The 23,461-nt window shown below is 39.8% G+C and overlaps 1 protein-coding gene across 1 annotated transcript in view; it reads left to right on the forward strand.

Moving 5' to 3' along the window:
* Positions 1-530: 530 nt before the first annotated feature.
* The window catches only part of wrap73.L (WD repeat containing, antisense to TP73 L homeolog), a gene marked incomplete at its 5' end in the record, with an annotated part of 36,939 nt that continues 14,008 nt past the window's right edge, over positions 531-23,461 (forward strand). Inside the window, 3 exon segments of the mRNA NM_001096522.1 lie at positions 531-764; positions 1,424-1,576; positions 7,260-7,376. Of these exon segments, the coding sequence (NP_001089991.1) occupies positions 696-764; positions 1,424-1,576; positions 7,260-7,376 (339 nt within the window).

Genomic DNA, 23,461 nt, shown 5'->3' on the forward strand with positions numbered 1-23,461 from the left:
TATATTTTACAAGAGGGGGTACTTTATTCACTATATAAACGCTACTGACTTGCTCCTTTCTTACAAATACAGGTTCCAGTAGCCTTTGAATAACAATGTGTGGGAGTAAAAACGTGACACATCTTAGTGAAATGACTTGTATCGGAAAATGGCAGCATTCCGTGTAATTGTACTTCAGCTGGAAGACTGGCCAATTAACCCTGCTCTAACGACCATCTACCAGCTGCGACTTTTAACATTTACACGCGGGTCCATTTCCCGCTTCTCTGGCTCTTCCGCCCTTCCCGCCGCTTAACCCGCGGACGAGTCGTAACTCCGCCCACCCGCTGTGTCAGTTGGCCAACCAGCTGTCATAATCCCACAGACCTACACCAAGAGACTCCCTAGTCTGTCATTTATTATTAACCCCGCCCACTGCTGAAACACGCACACGCCCCTCCCGATGAGCACGCCCTTTGCAATAATAAAGGCCTCGCGATCACACCCAATTATCGAAGACGTCTGTCTTCGTTCTTCCTATAGGCTGCTTTGTTCTGTCAGTCAGATAAGCTCCACCCTATTGCTGCCATCCCCTCGCCGTAGTCGTCAGATCGTATTAGACGTAATTCTGAGCCGCCGTTGGCGTGTTCCGCCCACCAATCTCCCGGCTCTTCCTATGGAGCTTACAGTTTATTAAGTGTCACTGTGGGAAGACAATGAATTTCTCCGAAGTGTTTAAGCTTTCTAATCAGCTCTGCAAGTTCTCTCCCAACGGGAAGTATCTGGTGAGTGAGTGAGCCCAGTCTCCCAGTCAGCCTGGGGCTTTTCATCTTGTTGGGACAGAGGATTCTGGGAGTTGTAGTTTAACCACAGACAGCAGACCCGAGGGTGGTCCTGTTTTAGTGTGGGTTGGTTACTATGACCACCAGCATCATTGGGTCCCCTGGGAAAACTGTAGTTGAACATCAGCTGAAAGATTTTCAAAATATATAAAAAAAAAATTGAATTTTTTAAACTCGGATAAATGTAATCGATTAGAAAACTCGAATCAAATTCAACCTGTTTCGTTTTTTCTTTAGGAAAAAAACTTGAATGTCAGGAAGACTGCAAACAACTCAAAATTGATCCCTGGGTGTCTTCCCATTGACTTAAACAGCAATTCGGCAGGTTTTAGGTGGCGAATAGTCAAATTCAAGTTCTTAAAGGGCCAGAGTATGATGAATCTAATTTGAATAACTCCCTAGTCGAAAAAAACGAATTCAAATTTTCAATTCGATCCTTAATGTTACCGCTGATATGATGCCATTGTATCTACAGGGAGCTATAACTGGTCCCAGTAGTCGTGGGTATTACATCTTGGGGACCCCATTACTTGATTTGTTTTATGTTCTTTATTTTAAATACACCTAATCTAAAATCTAATTGTCTTGCTTATTTCAACCAGGCATCCTGTGTGCAATACAGGCTTGTAATAAGGGACGTGAGCACCTTGCAGATCCTTCAGCTCTACACCTGCTTGGATCAGATCCAGTACATAGAATGGTCTTCAGACTCCATGTTCATCCTCTGTGCTATGTATAAGAGAGGACTCGTGCAGGTAAGACATTATACTGAGAAAAAGGAATGTAATCAACACCTATTATCAGAGGAGCAAGATGAAGAAGGGGTTATTCGGCATATTATTCTCTTCATAGCCAGGAGCACAGGTTCTTAGATTGATTAACCCTTTCCAGTACGCCACTATCATTGGTAATGTGGTTGTGCCAGTCTTTGTGTTTTGAATCCAAATGTGAGTAAGTAATTGAAGGTTTTGGAAAAAGGTTCAGATGATGGGAATTGGACAGTTCACTTGTTATTGCTGCTTTTAGCCCTCTATGCGAATGAAAATGTAAATTCAATGGTTGCTTTAACTATTGATTGTGGGCATTAACTCTGTAATTTAACCAGATCATAATCTGGTAATATTGTAAAGATTACGTTGGAAATATCTTGAGGCCAGCATTAGTATGGATACGTAGTGTATTTACTGTATGCAATACATACAGCAAATATTGAACACGTCAACTGTGTTCTCAGTAAATATATTTCTAATGGGGCTGCTGTCATGAAATTCACACCAGATGTCTGTAACAACCCAAGTAATCCACACGTACCAAGAAATTAAAACAAATCCAGAAATTAAGTTATGTTTAATAAAGTGGAATGACACAGGGAATGAAAATTAAACACGCTTACTGAAATGTATTTAATACTTGGTAGAATAGTCTTTCTTGGGAATGATAACTTCAAGATGCCTCTTGTATGGAGAAACTAGTCACATGCATTGCTCAGGTGTGATTTTGGCCCATTCTTCCACACATACGGTCTTCAAATCTTCAAGGTTCTGGGGGTCTCTTCTATGAATCTTCAGTTCTTTCCATAGTTTTTCAATTGGATTCAAGTCGGGTGATTGACTCGGCCATTCTAGCAGCTTTATTTTCTTTTCTCTGAAACCAATTGAGAGTTTCCTTGGCTGTGTGTTTGGGATCATAGTTTTGCTGAAATGTCCACCCTTGTTTCATCCCCAGCATCCTGGTAGAAGTCCCAGTACATTTCTCTATTTATCCTTCCTTCAATTATATGACGTCTGCCAGAACCATATGCTGAAATACAGCCCCACAACATGATGTTCCTACCTCGAAACTTCACTGTTGGTATAGTGTTTTTTTGGGTTGATATGCAGTGCCATTTCTCCTCCAAACATGACATCCAAAGAGCTCAAGTTTGGTCTCATCTGACCAGACTGTATTCTCCTAGAATTTCATTGGCTTGTCCAGCAAAAGGAACTTCAACATGCTTTTTCTATAGCAGTGGAGTCTTGCGGGGTGAGCGTGCATAGAGAACATGTCAGTTGAGTGCATTACTTATTGTTTTCTTTGAAACAACTGTACCTGATAATTCAAGGTCTTACTGAAGCTCTCCGTGAGTGATCCTTGGACAACTCTCTGATTATTCTTTTGATTCCTCTGTCAAAAATCTTGTAAGGAGCATCTGGTTGTGGCCGGTTTAGGCTGAAATGATGTTCTTTCCACTTCCAGATTATGACCCCAACGGGGCTCAGTGGAACATTCAGAAACGTAGAAATGCGTCTGAAATCAGTATGTTTAGCAACGATAAGGTTACTAAGGTCTTGAGAGAGCTCTTTGCTTTTACCCATCATGAGATGCTTCAAGGGGTAATGAGAAACCTTTTCATAGGCCATCAATTAGGACTAAACCAGCTGATATTCATTTGAACTGATAGGGGGCAGGATTGCTTTATAAATACTGACAGATTTCAGCAGTTTTCTTGGCTTTCCATGCCTTTTTGCACCTCCTTTTCTTCTTGTGTTCAATACTTATTCCCTGTTTCATTCCACTTAATTAATTCATTACACATCAATATATGAATTTATTTGTTTTGAATTCTTTGTATGTGTGGATTACTTTGGTTGTTACTGACATCTGGGGGCAGATTCACTAACTTCGAGTGAAGGATTCGAATGAAAAAAATTCGAATTTCGAAGTATTTTTTGGGTACTTCGACCATCGAATTGGTTAAATTCGTTCGAATTCGAACGAAATCGAACGAATCGAAGTAAAAATCGTTCGACTATTCGACCATTCGATAGTCGAAGTACTTTCCCTTTAAAAAAAACTTCGACCCCCTACTTCGGCAGATAAAACCTACCGAAGTCAATGTTAGCCTATGGGGAAGGTCCCCATAGGTTTGCTAACCTTTTTTTGATCGAAGGATTTTCCTTCGATCGTTGGATTAAAATCGTTCGAATCGTTCGTTTCGAAGGATTTAATCGTTAATCGAACGAAAAATCCTTCGATCGATCGATCGCAGGATTAGCGCTAAATCCTTAGACTTCGATATTCGAAGTCGAAGAATTTCAATTTCATGGTATAAGCGTGCCTGGGTGCAGTGTCCAAAATATTTAGAATTACAATTCAACAAAGAAGGTCCGCACTCTCAGGTCTTAAAAATCAAATATGGTTTATTTTAAAAAGACTAACGTTTCGGCCTCTCCGAGGCCTTTCTCAAAGTCACTTTGAGAAAGGCCTCGGAGAGGCCGAAACGTTAGTCTTTTTAAAATAAACCATATTTGATTTTTAAGACCTGAGAGTGCGGACCTTCTTTGTTGAATTATTTATATATATATATATATATATATATATATATATATATATATATATATATATATAAATAATGGAAGCCATTGCTGACCACTCCAAATGGTTGGTGCTCACTGCAGGGATATCAATCTTATTTGAAATAAGTTTAGTCATATTAAGGCATACCCTTAAATCTATATGCCCCCCTGTGGATAACTCGGCACCCTGCAGCACAAGTAAACACCTTAGGAGCCCTCAACAACAATATTCAAATGCCAAGAAACCACAGGCAGAGTATGGCACACACAGGGAGTTTAGGGCTGGCAGGTATAGTATGGCACACCCAGGGAGCATAGGGCAGGCAGAGTATGGCACACACACAGGGAGTATAGGGCAGGCAGAGTATGGCACACACAGGGAGTATAGGGCACGAAAAGTATGTCACACATTGGGAACATAAGGAAGGCTGAACAGAGCAGAAGACTGAAACCTATCAGGACCACTCTAATATGTACTACATACAGTTACACAGTGCTGGTGCCCCTCCAGCATTTTTTATAAAGTGTGAACAATGTGGGCAGTTTCAGTCTGGGTCACAAGTGGGAACAATGCAGGGGGATTACATGTGTGAACAATACAGAGGATTAGTCTGAATTTGAGGTTTAAACAATGCAGGGGCCAGTTAATCTCTGTAGTGATACCTTTTAAATGTTACACATGGTTAGCAGACCCAACAGGCAGATTTTCATGTGGGGGGCCACACAAGGGGGGGGGGTGCCAGTTGGACAGCCATGAGCTAGAGCTGCGTTATTTCCTTTCTTGTAAATTACCTTTTGTATTTATCATCTCTGTGTTTGCACCTAAGCAGAGTTGCACTTGAAGAAAACAAAGCAGGCACTTCACGTGGGATGTGGGTGGCATCCGGAAGGATATCAAATACGGTGGAGCCACGGTATACTAGCGGGCAGGGAGAGTGTATCTTGACTTGAAGTGGCTTCTGATGAAGTGACGTATTGGTCACGAAACGCGTATACACTGTTTTAAGGATTCAATTAAAGTTTATTGATTTTATCGAACTACCTGGCTCCACCGTATTTGATATCCTTCCGGATGCCACCCACTTCCCACGTAAAGTGCCTACTTTGATTGCTGTATTGCCGTACCAGACCGGCATGGAGGGCTGCATCAGGAACCAGAAGCTACTTTCCTCTTTCCGCTAGCGGTGGTTTCAATTTTGCTTTGCACTTGAAGAATTGGCTTCTGCCCTTAGTGGTTGGTCGCTGTATATATTAGCTCTATGCAGGGTTGCCATCAGGAGTCGGTAAATGCATTTTCTGGGTGAGAACGCAGACAGATGACGTTTGCTATCCTTTTATAGTAAGATCAAGTACATGGTATTGTTTTATTATTGCAGAGAAAAAGTAAATCATCGTTAAGAATTTGGATTATGTGTATAAAATGGAGTCTATGGGAGATGGCCTTTCCGTAATTCTGAGCTTTCTTGATAACTGGTTTTCCGGATAACGGATCCTATACCTGTACAGTGTTAGCCAGTCACAGGGCAAAAAAAATAACAAAAAAGGGGTATAAAGGTGATCCCTTTATTGGCTAACTAAGATCATTTAAGATCAAAAGGAACTAAAATGTTCTGAAAGCTTGCTATGATTATCTGAGTTAGCCAATAAAGGGATTGCGTTTATACCACAATTTTTTGTTAAATCTTAGTTTGTATTGATTATCTTTTTAAACTCTCTCCTATTCATCTGCTACACTGTTGCCCAGTTACTGGGGTAATTGATCCATAGGAACAAGATAGCAGTTAAAATTCCCAGCCTGAGCTTTTTTTCAAAACCTCAAAAAAAAAAAACTAGTTGCAAATTGTCATAGAATAAACCTTCTACATGATATTAAATTTAATTACCCTTTTAATATGCGCGATTGTGCTTAGAATTACGACTTTACAAGTACAGAACTGTGATTGGATATAAATCTACAACTCCATCTTGTGAAGACGTGTGATATGTTATAGTACCTAGAAAAAGTTGTGCATTGTTTTTATGGTTTATTCATGATTTGCAGCAGTATCATCTGAATAAAAACAATAGGATTTCAGACCACTAAGGGCTATGGCACAAGTTACATTTGTCTGCTGCTGCCATAGCCCTGACTAAACCATAATCTTTTTTTCTGAGGAAAATGACTTGACTTGATAAAGTATACCAGTTGATGTACAACAGGACAATGCAAGCAGGAAAGTGGCTAAAACTTTTCAGAATTAAAGTCTTTCAGTTTTCTCCACACTGCTGTCTTTTTACCAAATCATGCACATTGTCTTGTCAGGTTATAGCATCCCTTTAATAAATATCTGCCTAGGACAATATGTTGTAAGGTTTCATTTAAAACCTTTAGAGATACAATCTTTACTGTGTTAATAACAAGGGTTAAGCATTGCAGTGTTAATGTTATACTATGGGGGGCATGTGCAAGGCCTCTCGGTCAGTCACATACACAACCTAAAGCAATAAGTTATTGGTGCAGGACTGTATAAGGGGCAGACTAATTGGAATTGACTGTTTACAGGCAGAACCATGGCAAACTATACATCTGGTTAGTATTTTAAACCTCTTTTTTTTCAAAAATAATAACATTCATAGAGGAAAAAAACAGTTTTTGGGTACACCAGGACAAAATTTTGATGTAAAATCCGGGAAAACTTAAAATCAGGGAAATGCACCCATTTAAATGCATTATAAATTGGCGGGGCCACAAATAAAAAAAAGTAAAATGCTGGAAAACTTAAAGTCAGGGTTTCACTGTATTACATTTGTAAGAGAGCTCATCATGGAATGTGCGGCCTGTGGCCCTTCAGCTATTGTTGGCCCGACTAAGCCGAGTCTTCCCTGATGGGTGCAAGGCTATGGGGTATTCTAGCCTAACACCTGGAGGGATACAAGTTTGACGTTGTTTTAGTGATTCAGATGTCCTTATGAAACCTGAATTAAAGTGCTAGCTATTCTTGAATGAAAAACTTGTCTTACTTTTGTAGTGGAACCCAGTGCCAGTCCTTCATTTTCCTGATGATTTCAAACTCCCTTTGGTTTCCAGCTAACGTTGTTTTTCCCTTTCCTTGTCCCTGTTCAGGTCTGGTCTCTGGAACAGCCGGACTGGCACTGCAAGATAGACGAAGGCTCAGCCGGGCTGGTGTCCTCCTGCTGGAGCCCAGATGCTCGTCACATTCTCAACACAACGGAGTTTCATGTAAGCGTGGGTTGATGACTCCTCCACTCCGGATCAGATGTTAATGTCTGCACTCCCGTTCTGAAAATAAACTCCAGTGGGCACAAAACTATCAGGTTCCCAAGGCGGAAGTACAGGGCCATTCCCGTTTTCCCTTCTGTATTAATATTAATCTTTAGCATATCAGAAGCCAATTTTTGTGCAGACAGATAACTGCAGATGAATTGTATAAACAACTGCGCATTAGCTCGGGGAAACTCAATATGAGCAGTTCCTGCTGGGACAGACTCTTTATTATTGAGTTTATAAAGTCATTAAATCGACCTCTGGTCATAATATCTTTTAAAATCAATGCTAAAGATCATCATTATCATGTAAACTCTATTGACACATACAGCAGCAGGGGACAGAGTTTCCTGATATGCTTTAAAAGTTATCCACAACATCATATAGTACATAAACACTAGCTTAAACTCATAGCTGGAATAGCTGGAAAACCCAAAATGTGAACACAAATTATTCGTAAAAATGTAAATGTTTTTGAGATAATGATGTACCCTCCGATAAATAATATGGAATTTAGAAGTTACCAAGGAGTTTCATGAACATGATCATGACAACTTAAGGGCTAGTCCACACGAGGAGATTCGGGGAGATTTTGTCGGCTGGCGACTAATTGCCTCGACTTTTGAGGCAACTGTGGGCGACTATAGAAAACGCATCACCGCGTGTGCATTAGCGCAGGTGACTTTGCATTGTAACCTATGGGGGAAAAAAGGCAGAGGTAGTTCGGGGAGATAGTCGGTCAAAAGACGAGGCGATTAGTCGCCAGGTGTCAAAATCTCCCCGAATCTCCTCGTGTGGCCTTACCCTAAAGGTGAGTTAATTACGTATTCTAATATATGAGCTTACATGATATCACAATGCCATCTAAAGTCTGGATTGTCTTTGTTTTCAGATGAACAGTGACCTGCTTGCATGAGCAATCCTTGGCATTCTCTTTCTTTTATTCTCCAACCTTTTTTTTTTTTAGATTAAAATGAATATTCACTGGCATTTATTGTAATGTCTAATACCATGTAAGAAAGCTCTTGCATGCCATCATTTACAGATCCAGCAAACAATGTGGACTGTAGTCTGTTGAATAAGAAATCTTATTTTTAGATATAGCTGCTTTTACCCAGCAATCTTTTGCGGTGAGCCAGGTGATATACCTACACCCCCACCCCCAGGACACAGCATCATTTAAAGGAAAACTATAGCCCTCAAACAATCTAGGTCTATATAAAAAGATATTGCATAAACAGCTCATAGGTAAAACCCTGTATCTGTTGCTCAAGTATTCATTTTGGGGGCATAGTTTGACTTTAACTTCCTTGCCATCTGTTCACTGCTCTTTGTTATGATTGTCAGGTACATCCTGGAATTGTGCCATTTTATTTGACTGTTAACAGCGGACTATATTTGACTTATGGCTCTGAGTACTAGTTTCCCAAAAATTTTGTACTTTTTAATAGCCTTTTATTTTTAAATTAACAATTTTATATTATGTTTTGGTCATCCTAATTCTACTGATGGTTAAAAAAAAAAAAATCTATGGTAGGGCTGTCTAACCAGAGGGTCGGATGTGGCCCTCCAAAGGATTTTTATGGTCCCCTGTCTTCTTCAAGGCTCCATAGAGTTTACTGTAAGACATCATCATCATTTTAAATGAATCTGGCCCACAAACATGCTATATGAGACATAATCGGCAACCTGTTCCCATGTGCCATGATATTCCTCGCCATATAATGGCCTGTGACTACTGGTGAGTTGAGATAATGTGCTTGCTGCTGAATGCTGCACATTTATTCGTTTTACCTTCTGCTCTGATGTTATGGCTCCTTAGGTAGGGTTACCACCTTTTTTTTTTCTCTGCGAAAACGGGCAGGAGGCAGGCCGGTGATGAGGGGGGCGGGTGATTTCAGGGGTGAGACTGATGACGTGGCGATCATCGACTGTCCTGTCCGTATTTCCTAATTTGGAAATCCAAAAAGGAACTTTTCACCAGGGTAGCCCTTCCAAAAATCGGGCTGTCCGGGTGATATCCGACAGGTGGCAATCCTATCCTTAGGGCAGTATTGTGCATCTAGTCTAGGAATGTGCGTCTAGTCTATGCGGGTGCATGTCTGTAAGTGAACCTCAAGAGCAGAGCTAGGAGTTATGTCTGGACTAGAGAGCCGTAAGGCAAATCCGTCTGAGAGATAGTCTGCTTTGTCAGTCATATTAGTTCACAAAACATCTGAGTACACGGTGTCAGGAAACATTTACTCTTTATACGTTCAAACTGATTTCAGTTGTCTAGACCATAAAATCTACCCTCCATTAGATTGATTGCAACTATATTCATTTTTCAGAACACTATATAGATTTCTGTTCGTAGCAATGAGAAAGCACGCAGATGTACAACATGCAGTTGTGTCACGGTTAGACAGGGTGGCACTTAGTGAATTTTCTACACACTGGTGATGACAGAAACATTAAACTGTGCTGCAGTTACTACAGCTAGGGTTTATATAGGGAGTCGCGTAACATAGATCATATAGCAAAGCTTAATTAAATCTAAATCGTATTAAAGGGTTGGGCTTGGCGTAGGGCAATGCAAAGAATGGCAGCGAGTGATCTCATCTTTACTATTTGTGTTTTTTTTTTTTTTATTTACTTCCGTTTGATTTTACGACCATTATCAGTGTAAGAAATTTCCCAGTTGTTCATGTTAAATACAAGTGTCAGACACCAGTCCGGCAGTCTCGGTTACCTGTCTGTGGGCTGTAACGCAGTAGAGCTCTTTCACTATGTCCTTGCACGTGCTTGTGTAGGCGGTGTGTATTTTTGTGCAGCCATCACAAATTGACGTTACCCCCCTCCCCACTAGATTTCATTAAGCTTTTGCCAGGATAGCATCTGTGTCAAGATAGATTTACTCTCCAGCTGTAAACAGGTTGCAGAATTAACTCATTTCAGACAGCTGCCTCGCTTGTGTCCGTGTCGGACTTGTGTTTTCACTCAAGTACAGTAAATCCAGAGCCTGCCGGCAGTGATTTGTTCAGCATTAATGGGACAGCTTCATTCAAAAAAAAGTACTATTATAGCATGGCACCGATTCAACTGGAAGGGTGGATCTCTGATAGCAGCTTCAGCACTGATTAAAGCAATTAGAAAGGCTGCACTTATGGAATGTGTCCCTAAAATGGCCTTTCTGTAGAGCAGTGATCCCCAACCAGTAGCTTGTGAGCAACATGTTTCTCCCCAACCCCTTGGATGTTGCTCTCAGTGGCCTCAAAGCAGGTGCTTTTTTTTGAATTCCAGGCTTGGAGGCAAGTTGTAGTTGTATAAAAACCAGATGTTCTACCTACCAGAGCCTCCTGTAGACTGCTAGTCCACATAAGGGCTACCAATAGCCAATCACAGCCCTTATTTGGAACCAACAAGGAAAATTTTTTATGTTTGTGTTGCTCCCCAACTCTTTTTACATCTGAATGTTGTTCACGAGTGAAAAAGGTTGGGGACCCCTGCTGTAGAGTCTGGTAACAACTGACTACTTTTGCTATTGTATTCTTTGCTTTTTCCCTTATTAACCTGTATTTATAGAGTTCTAACATATTTTGCAGCGCTGTATTTTTGCTACTGTATGTGCCCCTTTGAATTACCATCTTACGGTAAGCATAGCAACCCGGCCCTGATTTGAATAATTGGAAAGCCCATATGGAAACACAAGTACAGGTATGGGATCGGTTATCCAGAAATCTTAGAATTATGGAAAGGCCATCTCCCATATACCCCCTTTTATCCAAATAATCCAGACTTTGAAAAAGATTAAGATATAATCAATCCTTATTGGAAGCAAAACCAGCCTATTGGGTTTATTTAATTGATTTATATCTGGGGGGGGGGGGTTATCAGAGCAATTCACATGACTGGGGGCTCCTGGGAAACTGATATGTCAGATTTCAAAATTTAATATAAAAGAAATTAGTTTGCTCTTTTGAAAAATGGATTTCCGTGCAGAAGTCTGCTGGAACAGCACTATTAATTGATGCATTTTTGAAAAAAAAAAGTGTTTTGCCATGCCAGTATCCCTTTTTTTGCTTATTTTAAGATGCAGTATGATTCTCCAGTCAGATGCTCAGTATGTTCACCTTTCTGCACTGTCTATATTCAGCACTGAAATAGATGAAACCCCTTCCTCTTTAGTGTGGATGCTATAACAGAGCTAAACAGCTCCATCTGCTACTGTGTAATGCTGGCAATCTCCCCGAAAATGCTGACCATGCTGTCCCTAGGTGAGAATTCCTGCAATGTCTGCTTGCCAGTTGCATTTGCAGATCTGGGTTCTGGTTATATCTATTGCTAAAAGGAAGGCATTCAATTATCCCGCACCAAATATAAATCAAAATGCAGGAGCTATGCGCATACAGAGCAGCAGAATGTTAACTAGATAATTCCCGAGTAGATAGAATATATTCTGTTAGTTGGCTCTAAAAGTTAAGAAACACATAGGTTATTGTAACAGAAAGTAACTCATTTTACAGCATTCTTGGAAAGTTATATTAAAAATGATACGTGTTCACTGAGAAAAAAAAAATCTAGGTGGAACGTGCCTGTCTACATTATATACTGTCTAGAATTGAAAGGAGGTCTTAATGATTATCTGGGATTAATTGAAGTAATGTGGCATTAAGGAGAAATCTTTTTAACTGGTCTCAAACACACCTTAAATCCCCAAGGTCCTTTTGAGAATAACAAAAGCAATAAATAAGTAATTTAAGGTGTAGTTAAAGATCAAGTTAATCTGAAAGTCTACACGTTTTATTTTTCCTTTACATTTAAAAAAAATTGCATTAAAACCTGGCCGGCCAGGAACCAAACATGTAACAATATAAATACATAAAATGTTATTCTCAAGGTGATTCAGGCGAGTGGTCATATATTTAAAATCACAATAATAGGAATTTTCCCAAAAGTATCCTAGGTTGTATTAAGTGATTCCCCCAGTCTTAAAACAACAAATGTGCAAGGCAGAATTGGTGTGAGTTATAGTTTTCAAATTTGGTAATCAAGTGAGAGGTCATTTTACCAAACAGGTTGCCAAAATTTATTATGTAGAGAGATATGCAGAGTAAGTTAGAAAGGGATTAAATGTGGCGTCCCCCACAACCCCTCTCTTTCCAGCCACACGTGCACCCCAACAATGGACTAATCTCACCAGATCCTGTGTTCCAGTTTCTCCTCAAGGGCACAGTTTGGCACGCTCACAGGTCACTTAGCGCCAGATCGAATAGCTGCTTCGTGATATCTCCACTTTAAAGGACACTGTCATGGGAAAAATTAGTTTTTTTTTCAAAACGAATCAGTTAATAGTTCTGCTCCAGCTGAATTCTGCACTGAAATCCATTTCTCAAAAGAGCAAACAGATTTTTTTATATTCAATTTTGAAATCTGACATGGGGCTAGACATATTGTCAATTTCCCAGCTGCCCCAGGTCATGTGACTTGTGCTCTGATAAACTTCAATCACTCTTTACTGCTGTACTGCAAGTTGGAGTGATATCACCCCCTCCCTTTTCCCCCCAGCAGCCAAACAAAAGAACAATGGGAAGGTAACCAGATAACAGCTCCCTAACACAAGATAACAGCTGCCTGGTAAATCTAAGAACAACACTCAATAGTAAAATCCCATGTCCCACTGAGACACATTCAGTTACATTGAGAAGGAAAAACAGCAGCCTGCCAGAAAGCATTTCTCTCCTAAAGTGCAGGCACAAGTCACATGACCAGGGGCAGCTGGGAAATTGACAAAATGTCAGATTTCAAAATTGAATATAAAAAAAAATCTGTTTGCTCTTTTGAGAAATGGATTTCCGTGCAGAATTCTGCTTGAGTAGCACTATTAACTGATACGTTTTGAAAAACACATGTTTTCCGATGACAGGATCCCTTTAAGAATACCACCCTCCGTCAATCCAAAATGGCGCCTGATGTATCCCAGCTCATGCGTTCCACTGTGGAGTGCAACTCTCCGAACTTGCTCACACAGAATCCCAGTAGTTTGCCGATTCACGGGGTCCTGGCAATTTGCAGATTTTCACGATTTTGGGGTAAATTCACCAATAATGTTGTTCCAACCTTAGGAGCGACACACAACCTTGATGGCAACCCGATTGGGAAAATGACCTCTCACTTGATTACCAAATTTGAGAACTATAACTCACACCAATTTTGCCTTGCACATTTGTTGTTTTACGACTGGGGAATCACTTAATACAACCTAGGATACTTTTGGGAAAATTCCTATTATTGTGATTTTAATTAAGTGACCACTCACCTGAATCACATTGAGAATAACATTTTATGTATTTATATTGTTACATGTTTGGTTCCTGGCCGGACAGGTTTTAATGCAAATTTTTAATGTAATGGAAAAATAAAACTTTTAGACTTTCTAACTAAACTAGCTAAAGGTGTAGCTAAACTTGATCTTTAGCTACACCTTTAATTACTGGACCTCTTATTCTGTAGCTAATACTTTGATAAGCATGTGGCTGTTGATCTTTGTTAAAGTAACATTGGGGTATGCTTACTTATTCTAAACTTGTCTTCGTGCCAGTGTTGATATAGCTTGCACACATCATTCCATTATAGAGGCATGTTGATTGTTTCTTTCTTCACATACAAGATGCCCATTCAGTTCCTGTAGAGCTCAGTAGCTTTGGCACTGGTAGCCTTCAGCTAAACTCTATAGACACTGGGTTGGCAGATGTTTCATGTGCAACTGGGCCCTTGGCTATAACAGGTTGATGTAGTGGCTAATTGATTCTTATTTTTCTCTCTGATTCAGTAACAATAGTTCCCTTGACAAAGGCATTCTTGCCAAATATTGGGGTAATTCTCTCATTCAGAGTATCTGCTTTCATACTGGTATGCTGTTTATTCCATGGTGTTCTGCATCTTTATGGCCTTGAATATTGTCATTATGTATTGACTTCTACATTGTAATGTTTGTTACATATACATCTTTTTGTGCTTGATTAGTGTGCAAGATTATTCTATTTTTTTCTATAGTTTAGGAGTGAAATGCCGGGTTCGTCTTTTATTAGGGATGCACCGAATCCACTATTTTGGATTCGGCTGAACCCCCGAATCCTTTGCGAAAGATTCGGCCTAATACTGAACCAAATCCAAATCCTAATTTGCATATGCAAATTAAGGGTGGGAAGGGGAAAACATTTTTACTTCCTGGTTTTGTGACAAAAAGTCACACGATTTCCCTCCCCCTAATTTGCATATGCAAATTAGGATTCGGGTTCGGCCAGGCAGAAGGATTCGGCCGGATCTGAATCCTGCTGAAAAAGGCCGAATCCTGACAGAATCCCGAACCGAATCCTGGATTCGGTGCATCCCTATCTTTTATAGAGGCTGCGCCTGCTCGCCCTGCCCGTTTTGTGACATCATCGACGGGGCGGGCGGGTCTATAAAAGCAACCTGGAAACGTGGATGCAGTCGGGCGTGGGCTAAGGGGGGGGCGGGCTAGGTGCGGGTTGGGGGAAATCCCGACCTGCCCATCACTAGTCTTCAGGTATATACTGCCCCTTTTAGGCCATAATGTTTCAGATACAAACAAATAACTTAATGCTGAAGGAACACAATCTTATTTTCTAACAGTTCATATCTAAATTATTAAGTATTTGTGCCTGGACAGTATTCTGTAGCAACCAATCAATACAATTAAATAGGGATGCACCGAATCCAGGATTCGGTTCAGGATTCGGCCTTTTTTCAGCAGGCCGAACCGAATCCAAATCCTAATTTGCATATGCAAATTAGTGGCGGGGGGGGGAATCGCATGACTTTTTGTCACAAAACAAGGAAGTAAAAATGGTTTCCCCTTCCCACCCCTAATTTGCATATGCAAATTAGAATTTCGTTCAGTATTCGGCCAATCTTTTGTGAAAGATTCGGGGGTTCGGCCGAATCCAAAATAGTGGATTCGGTGCATCCCTACAATTAAAACAGAAGTCCATTTCAATTACCTCAGATAACCCAGTACAACATTTTTAGATTAGAACTTTGTGGTGATGACAATATCTCAATTTCCAGAGCTATAAAGGTGCACCTGTCTGACTGCAGTGGACTTGCTGGTTTAGTCTAAACTGATCTTCACAGTGCACCATTCCACCCAGTCTGTTTAAACTGTTAGATGGATTTATAATCCAACCACAGCGCCATTGAACCTTGATTTATAGGAATATGGCTTGCCAATCAAAGAGGTATATAGACCACATGCCCTGCAGATGGTTTGGGCTTTCTGTTCCCGTTGACACACCATTTTATATTATAAAACTCACAGGGAAAGTTCTGTATTTCTCATACACGTGATATTTCCTCACTACTGTTGAAGAAGGCCGTTTACATTCTCACATCTTGTTGTGACTGCTGAAACCATGTAGCAGAAGCCCGCTGATTAAGTCAGGGAAACGGACTTATCTGTTATCCGGAAATCCATTATCCAGAAAGCTCCGAATCACGGAAAGGCAGTCTCCCATAGATATGATTTTATAATCCTTGTAATAATAACACCGTACCTCGAACTTGATCCCAGCTATGATATAATTAATCCTTATTGGAAGCAAAGCCAGCCTATTAGCTTTTTTTTAATGTTTAAATGATTTAATAACCTTAAATGAGAACTAATGTTTAACTAAAGAAGTAGCTAGAAATGTTGCATATTATCTGTTGGGCTTTTTCAAGCCCAAGGCAACCACAGCCCTTTAGCAGGATCTGTGTCTCCAAAGATGCCCCAGTAGCTCCCCATCTTCTTTTCTGCTGATTCCCTGCACATGCTCTGTGCTGCTTTCACTTACTGAGCTTAGGGACCCACTCACAATATACAGTACACATAGAATATAAATGTCACAATATAAGACTGATTAGTAATTACTACATGTCAGCACAGAAATCAGTGCAAATAGCATCAGAATTTAATAATCATCCCTGTAGCATCAGCTTATATTACTGCACAACCTCATTTTTTGCTTGATAATTAGTGACGACCCCTAAGCTTAGCTTCTCAACAGCTGCTCAGAGCCCACTGAGCATGGGAGTGTCACAGACACTTTCCAAGATGGTGACCCCATGTGACAAGTTTGAAGTCCTGGATCATTGCTGCTGTTGACAAGTTGAAACTGTAGGCTGGTGCAATACGTTATTTTATATAAAACATGGCATTTTTAGCCATATTCATTTTTAGAGTTTAGTTCTCCTTTAATTGGAGGAGGAGCATTTATAATAAGGATGGTTGTGTAGTGGAGACATTGCATTGTTTATTTAAAAATGACAGGATATCCAATTTAAGGTTTAAACTTATATTCACTGCTGCATTGTCCAGGGCTGTGTAATGAACTGTGGGCTTTACATGGACATTCGATCCACGTAATGTCTAGTGGGGGCTCTTGACTTTATAAGTGACTTCTACGTGGGTGCAGAAAGCTCAGCAGGGTCTGTATTACTGCATACGCAATAGAATCAATATTTTGGTGTGAATTTGGACACAGAATCTTTGAATTTGTGTCATTTTAGAGGCTTTTTAGACCACTACTTAACTCTACTTTAAAAGCGAGAATGTCTACTTACTTATTAAAATATCTGAATACAAAAAACACGAACTAATAAATGCGGAACAAATCCCAGTAAGGATTACAAAATCTCAATTCTTGCTTACTCCAATGTGCAGATTTATTAAGGGTTGAATAGTAAATTCAAATATTTGATTGTCAAAATTGACACATTTGAATTTTAATCCCTCTATGCGAATAAATTATTATGTGAGATTTATTGCAACTCGACCATGGAAACAGTCCTAATTCGAATATTCGACACGTAAAACCTGCCGAGTTCATGTACAAGTCAATGGCAGAGGTCTGTTGAGCCATTTGGCGATGTTAATAGCCTTCCTGACATTCAAATTGAATACAATTCGAATTTTCGGGTCAGAACCATTCAAATATTAGACATTCACAGTTTTTCTTAAATAACCTCCCAGTCGCATTGTAAATATAAACGAATTTTAAAAAATTCACATTAAATTGGAAATTCGACCTTTGATAAATGGGCCTCCAAATGTCTGTGTGCATATATAAGAGAAAAAACTTTGAACCCTAAATCCTCGAAGCAACTAAATATTTTACAATTTGCAAACAACAGTTTTTAGATGATGCCGTTTTATAATAGAGTTTTTCGTTGTTTTTATGCTTATTGAATGAATATCTAAAATGTTGTGCATTAGAACCACGAAAATTTTTTTTTAGTACTATAAAAAAGTTTGAATTGTGGGGGGAAAAAAAAGAACCGTAATAAATAGGCCGGTTAAGTTCTCTATTTTCCCTGCATTTGATGCTCAGTGGAAAGAAAGAAGACAGAATAGCAATGTAAGATGTCCATTATCTATCACTAGCAATCACCCAGCCATTAGTGCTGGCAGTTGCTATGGGTTACAGGGTTAGTGCATAACCCCAATATGTACGTTGAACCAATATCTGGAAGCAGGTGTCTGAACTGAAATATTAAGAACTTACTCTATTAAAATCACCAGACATCATGTCTCTCTACATGCAGAATTTGTACAAAAGGCAGTTATTTTGTTAGATTTTGTGTATACTGGAATCATTTATTTGAGTGAGCTCTAATTCATGTGATAGGAAAGGAAGATATATTGGGTCGAACTGTTAATGATTATCTGACACCCAACTGCTGCATGTAGACAGAATGAAGAGAAACAGATGCTGAGAGAGGAATAATGAACATAAACTTGATTATTTCAGAAACAATGCAAAATTGTTTCCATTTAGAAAGTTTTTTTATTTCACTATGATGAAGCTTATATTAAATTTTTTTCACAATAGTTCCTCTTTAATGGACGGATGTCAGCCACTGATTTTTAGCATGATGTTGTCTTGGAAGTGTTTCAGATGAATAAGTGAGTAATTAACCTACTGTGTGTAGCAGTACCCCTTTGCAGAAATAATCCATTGTAATTACAAATAGCTGGCTTGCCTCAAATGCTTTGTGTCGAAGAATGTGCAGGGAATAATCCGCCAAAAATCCGGTGCTGACAGACACAGCTATGTAAAGGGGCCTGGTGACCCAGTCAAGTCTGGGACACAATCTGACAGTCACTTGAGACGCCAGGTTTGATACAAGTGGGAAAATGAGCAGTCTGTCCCACCTGCCGCTAACTGTCAGACCTCAAGACTTGCCCTTCTTATATCAACGGCAGGGGCTGTTTATCACATTACTGTCTCAATACTTTTTATTTCTCAGCTGTTTTAAAGGCTATTTTAGAAACAAGCTGCATATCTTTGTTGGTTTTCACTTTAAAAATTAAAAAAACAACAGTGAAATTGAATTCTAAAAAAAAAAAAAAAAACTCTAAGACATTATAAACTTTCTTGTCTTCCCCATATAAAGGAGCAGCTTCATTGGGATCATTAGCTGTTACAAGAATATATAGAAAATAATGTCCTCTAGATGATAAACTACAAATTCCAGCACACCCAGAGGTGCTGGAATTTGTTATTCAATAACTTTGGAAAGACGCCCACCGTAGGAAGTTACCGTTAACTGGGATAACTCTGGAACTCTAGTAATGACCTTTTATCTCTGTCCGAGTCTCATGGGGGGACGAGGAATCAATACTAATTTTAAGAATTATAGATTGTGTAAATGATGCCTGAAAGTGCTGGGATGACATGGTGAGAATTTTAACAAACTTGTCCTATGTCATTGCTGTAATAGATCCCCTAGTAAATAAGGGTGGCCATAGATGGGAAGATTAAAGCTGCCGATATCTGTCCTTTAGACCGACTCTGCAGCTCATCTGCCTGTGTAGGGGGCATTGCGATGATGGGTCTCCCCGAACTATATCTGATTGGGCAGGTTTAATTTTTCTTTGCATCCCATCAGCACCTATTCTCAGCATTGCAATCTGATTGTTTGGCCCTAGTGCCGAACAATAGGATTAAACCAATTCTGCCTTTGGTGAGCATATTGGGTGAAGATCTTATAGTGTATGGCCACCTTAAAGGAGAACTAAAGCTTTAACTAAATAAGTAAGCTAGAAATGTTGTACATTATGTTTTGGGCTTCTCTACCTTCCTTTAGCAGTAAAAATCTGTCGCCAAAGATGCCCCAGTAGCTCCCCATCTTCTTTTCTGCTGATTCACTGTACTTGCTCTGTTCTGCTGTCTCTGAGCTTAGGAACCCACTTACAATATACAGTACACAAATAATATAAATGTCACAATATAAGGCTAATTAGTAATTAATACAGATAATTACTACATGGCAGCACAGAAACCAGTGCAATTAGCATCAGAATGTAATAATCTTCCTTGTAGCATCAGCTAATAATACAGGCAAACCTATTTTTCTGCTTGATAATTTGCGACGACCCCTAAGCTCAGCTGCTCAGAGCCCACTGAGCATGTGAGTGTCACAGACACTTTCCAAGTTGGTGATCCCCTGTGACAAGTTTGAAGTTCTGGATCATTGCTGCTATTGACAAGCTGAAACTTTAGGCTGGTGTAATAAGGTCATTATATAAAATATGGCAATTTTAGGGTTTAATTCTCCTTTAAGAGACAGTATGACTTTGTGCAAAGCATACTGCATACACAACTAAGTTCCATTCAAACCCAACTGATAAGTACATAATAGGGCTCATGTAAGTCTGCAGTTCAGTTGCGGTCTTGCAATTTAGCCGTAGTCTGTTGCGAGTAACAGCACTCCTTGCACTTCCGTATAGTTGCCCTCCGTGCTCAGTCCTGTTCCAAATCAAGTGATGCTGCTCCTACTGGGAACCCTGGAGATTCCACCACCTCCTGACCAGGCAGTAGATCTGGGGTTCCCATTCATGCCCAACGTCCATAGACAGCAGTAGGAAGTTTATGTCCCTTGCGTGCCAAGCAACGGAAATGACACCAGCTGAACTTCATCACGATTGCATGCGATTTGCGACAAAGTGTGAATTTGTTACGTCAGATACCATTGCAGTAGGTGCAACACAGTTGAGCCAAACACATCGCTCCTTGAGACCACAGTGATCATGGAATTCATGGTGATTGCACTCAAAACTGCATTTTTCTCACTGCACTTGCAGATGTCCATGTACCCTATTGTCTTTATCCTTAAAGGGATACTGTCATGGGGAAAAAATGTTTTGTTTTTTGTTTTTCAAAACGCATCAGCAGAATTCTGCACTGAAATCCATTCCTAGAGTAAACAGATTTTTTATATTTCATTTTGAAATCTGACATGTGGCTAGACATGTTGTCAGTTTTCCAGCTGCCCCAGTTATGTGACTTGTGCTCTGGTAAACCTCAGTCACTCTTCACTGCTGTACTGCAAGTTGGAGTGATAATACCCCCCCTCCCCGCCCCAGCAGCCTTACAACAGAACAATGGGAAGGTAACCAGATAACCGCTCCCTAACACAAGATAACAGCTGCCTGGTAGATCTAAGAACATCAATAGTAAAATCCCAGTCCCACCTCGACACATTTAGTTACATTGCGAAGGAGAAACAGCCTGCCAGAAAGCAGTTCCATCCTAAAGTGCTGGCTCTTTCTGAAAGCACATGACCAGGCAAAATGGCCCTAGATGGCTGCCTACAAACCAATATTACAAATAAGGAAAATACACTTGCTGGTTCAGCAATGACATTTTATATTGTAGAGTGAATTATTTGTAGGGATGCACCGAATCTAGGATTTGTTTCGGGGTTCGGCCGAATCCTTCTGCAGGAAAACCCCCACCAAGGTGGCAACCCTAAAGACAAATATAAGGTTTGGAGCTTTTAGTATTTAGATCTGCTTTTGCTTTGGGGACAAGAATGAAATCTTATCCCCCGGAAGCGGTGGCTGAAATATCCAAACTTGAATCTTGGTATTCTAGCTATGCAAGTGATGAATGTGCAGTGAGTGAGTGAATAATATTTATGTGTGGGCTGTTGATCTGCAGTGGTCCTTGTAAAAAAACGTTTAGTCTTCCCTTAGAAAAAGAACATTACAATTTTTTCTTTTAATCTAGAACAGAAATATCCGTTTGAAATGACAAAAGCAAGAGTCATTTCATAATGTAACACAACATCACAAAGGGCCACTAAAGATTCTTTGTCTTCGTTTAATTACGAAGGTATTGAAAATTAACTAATGATGATATGTTTCATTGCTACGGTATAGATGCTACACACTCTGCTCTGCAGGACCATCCATTGTTAAATCTTCTTATTTATTTTCAAATTCTATTGAATTTTTAATAATCCGGCAGCAAAGTTTCAAACAAACAATATTTGCTAAGATTCTATGTGAATCCTACAAAGAAATTACTTTAACATTAACAGGTATTAACTACCAAGTGACCAGAGATCTACTTCATCTTTTTGCTCGACAAATTTTCTCCAATATAACATGTGAATGGTGCAGTCAAATTCAAAATGATTTTCCAGACCTAAAGGATTTTCTCCCATAAACTTAGAAATACATTTTCCTTTTTGTTGTTTGTGATGTTTCTAAATAAATTGACAACTTTATTTTGAATAGCTTTCTTGAAGAATGGTCTCCTAATTTATATTGAATAGCATCTTGTAAGCAAAGGCTATGTGTAACATAATAGCCAGAACACTACTTCCTGCTTTTCAGCTCTATAACTCTTGAGTTAGTCAGCGACTTGAAGGTGGGCCACAAGGTACATTTCTGTTCAGTGAGTTTGTAATTGATCCTCAGCATTCAGCTCAGATTCAAAAGCAACAGATATGACCCATGTGCCCCCCTCAAGTCTCTCATTGGTTACTGCCCGGTAACCAGTCAGTGTAAACCAAGAGAGCTGAAAATCAGGAAGTAGTGTCTGACTGACTTGTTATACATCAAATCACTCCAGTCTTTATACTTTGCATTTTTGCCTTACTAACTATATTAGAAACATTTTTTATTTTGCACAGCCTATCTATTTACCCAGTTGTTATTTTTACACTGAACAATTCCTTTAAAGGAGAAACAAACCCCTTGTTAAAAAAACCCTACCCACCCCAGCCTAGCTGCTACCCCAGGCAAATGTCCCTAACCTTTAACTTAACCCTCGGTGTAGATTCAGGGATCAGCGTTCACGGCAGCCTTCTTTGGGTCTTTGGTAATCTGAGAATAAGACTGGCGGAGCAGTGCATGCGCAGTTGGAGCAGTTTCCCATTTTGCGACAACTGCACATGCACTGAAATTGCAGAAGCGCCGGCTGCAGATGGCTGCCGTGAACTGCGATCCCTGAATCTGCACCGAGGGGTAAGTAAAAATTTTTGGGCACTTGCCATGGGGCAGCTGCTAGGCTGGGGTTTTTTTTTAATAATTTGTTTCTTCTTTAAGGCCCCCATACACGGGTAGATATAAGCTGCTGACAGATTAAAGAGGACCTGTCACCTTGAGACATGAATAATATATAGCTTTCCCTCCTTAGTTAAACCCTTTAGTCAGCTGTTTTTGTCTATATCTGAAACAGATTAGAAAATATCCTATATGTAAAAAGTGTTTCATAGGTGCTGCCATCTTGAAACAGGACCCCTTTGTGTTTTGTGTGTGGGCTGAGCCAAACTGCCAAATCTCATGCATGCCTAGTCATAGAGTATACTCTGTGATAGAAAAATGTAGGGCTATGGCGAGAATGCCCACTTTAAAGAGCATTCTTTTGGTTGATCAATATATGCCTCGGCAGAAATAAGACAAATTATTGCTTATGTTTTTGTTGTGTTGTGTCAATTTTTTCTGCAGGTATATTATGAAGTCAGACAGTAGCACTTGTATTGTAGCTAAAGTGACTACTGGTAGCTGTCCAACTACGAATATTAATAATAACTAGGAGCAGCTGGAAAATGAGAGGAGAAATGTAGGTATTTATTCCCAAAGCCAAATATAGTGTAAGACCTGAAATAATGCAGAATCAAGCCTCATCAAGCCTTTTCTAAATAATCATCAGATGATCCCTCAAACCAGTGGAAGGCAGAATCTTCAGTTAATGAAAACGTATTTA

This window comes from Xenopus laevis, chromosome 7L (assembly GCF_017654675.1).
Source record: "Xenopus laevis strain J_2021 chromosome 7L, Xenopus_laevis_v10.1, whole genome shotgun sequence".
Lineage (NCBI taxonomy): Eukaryota > Metazoa > Chordata > Amphibia > Anura > Pipidae > Xenopus > Xenopus laevis.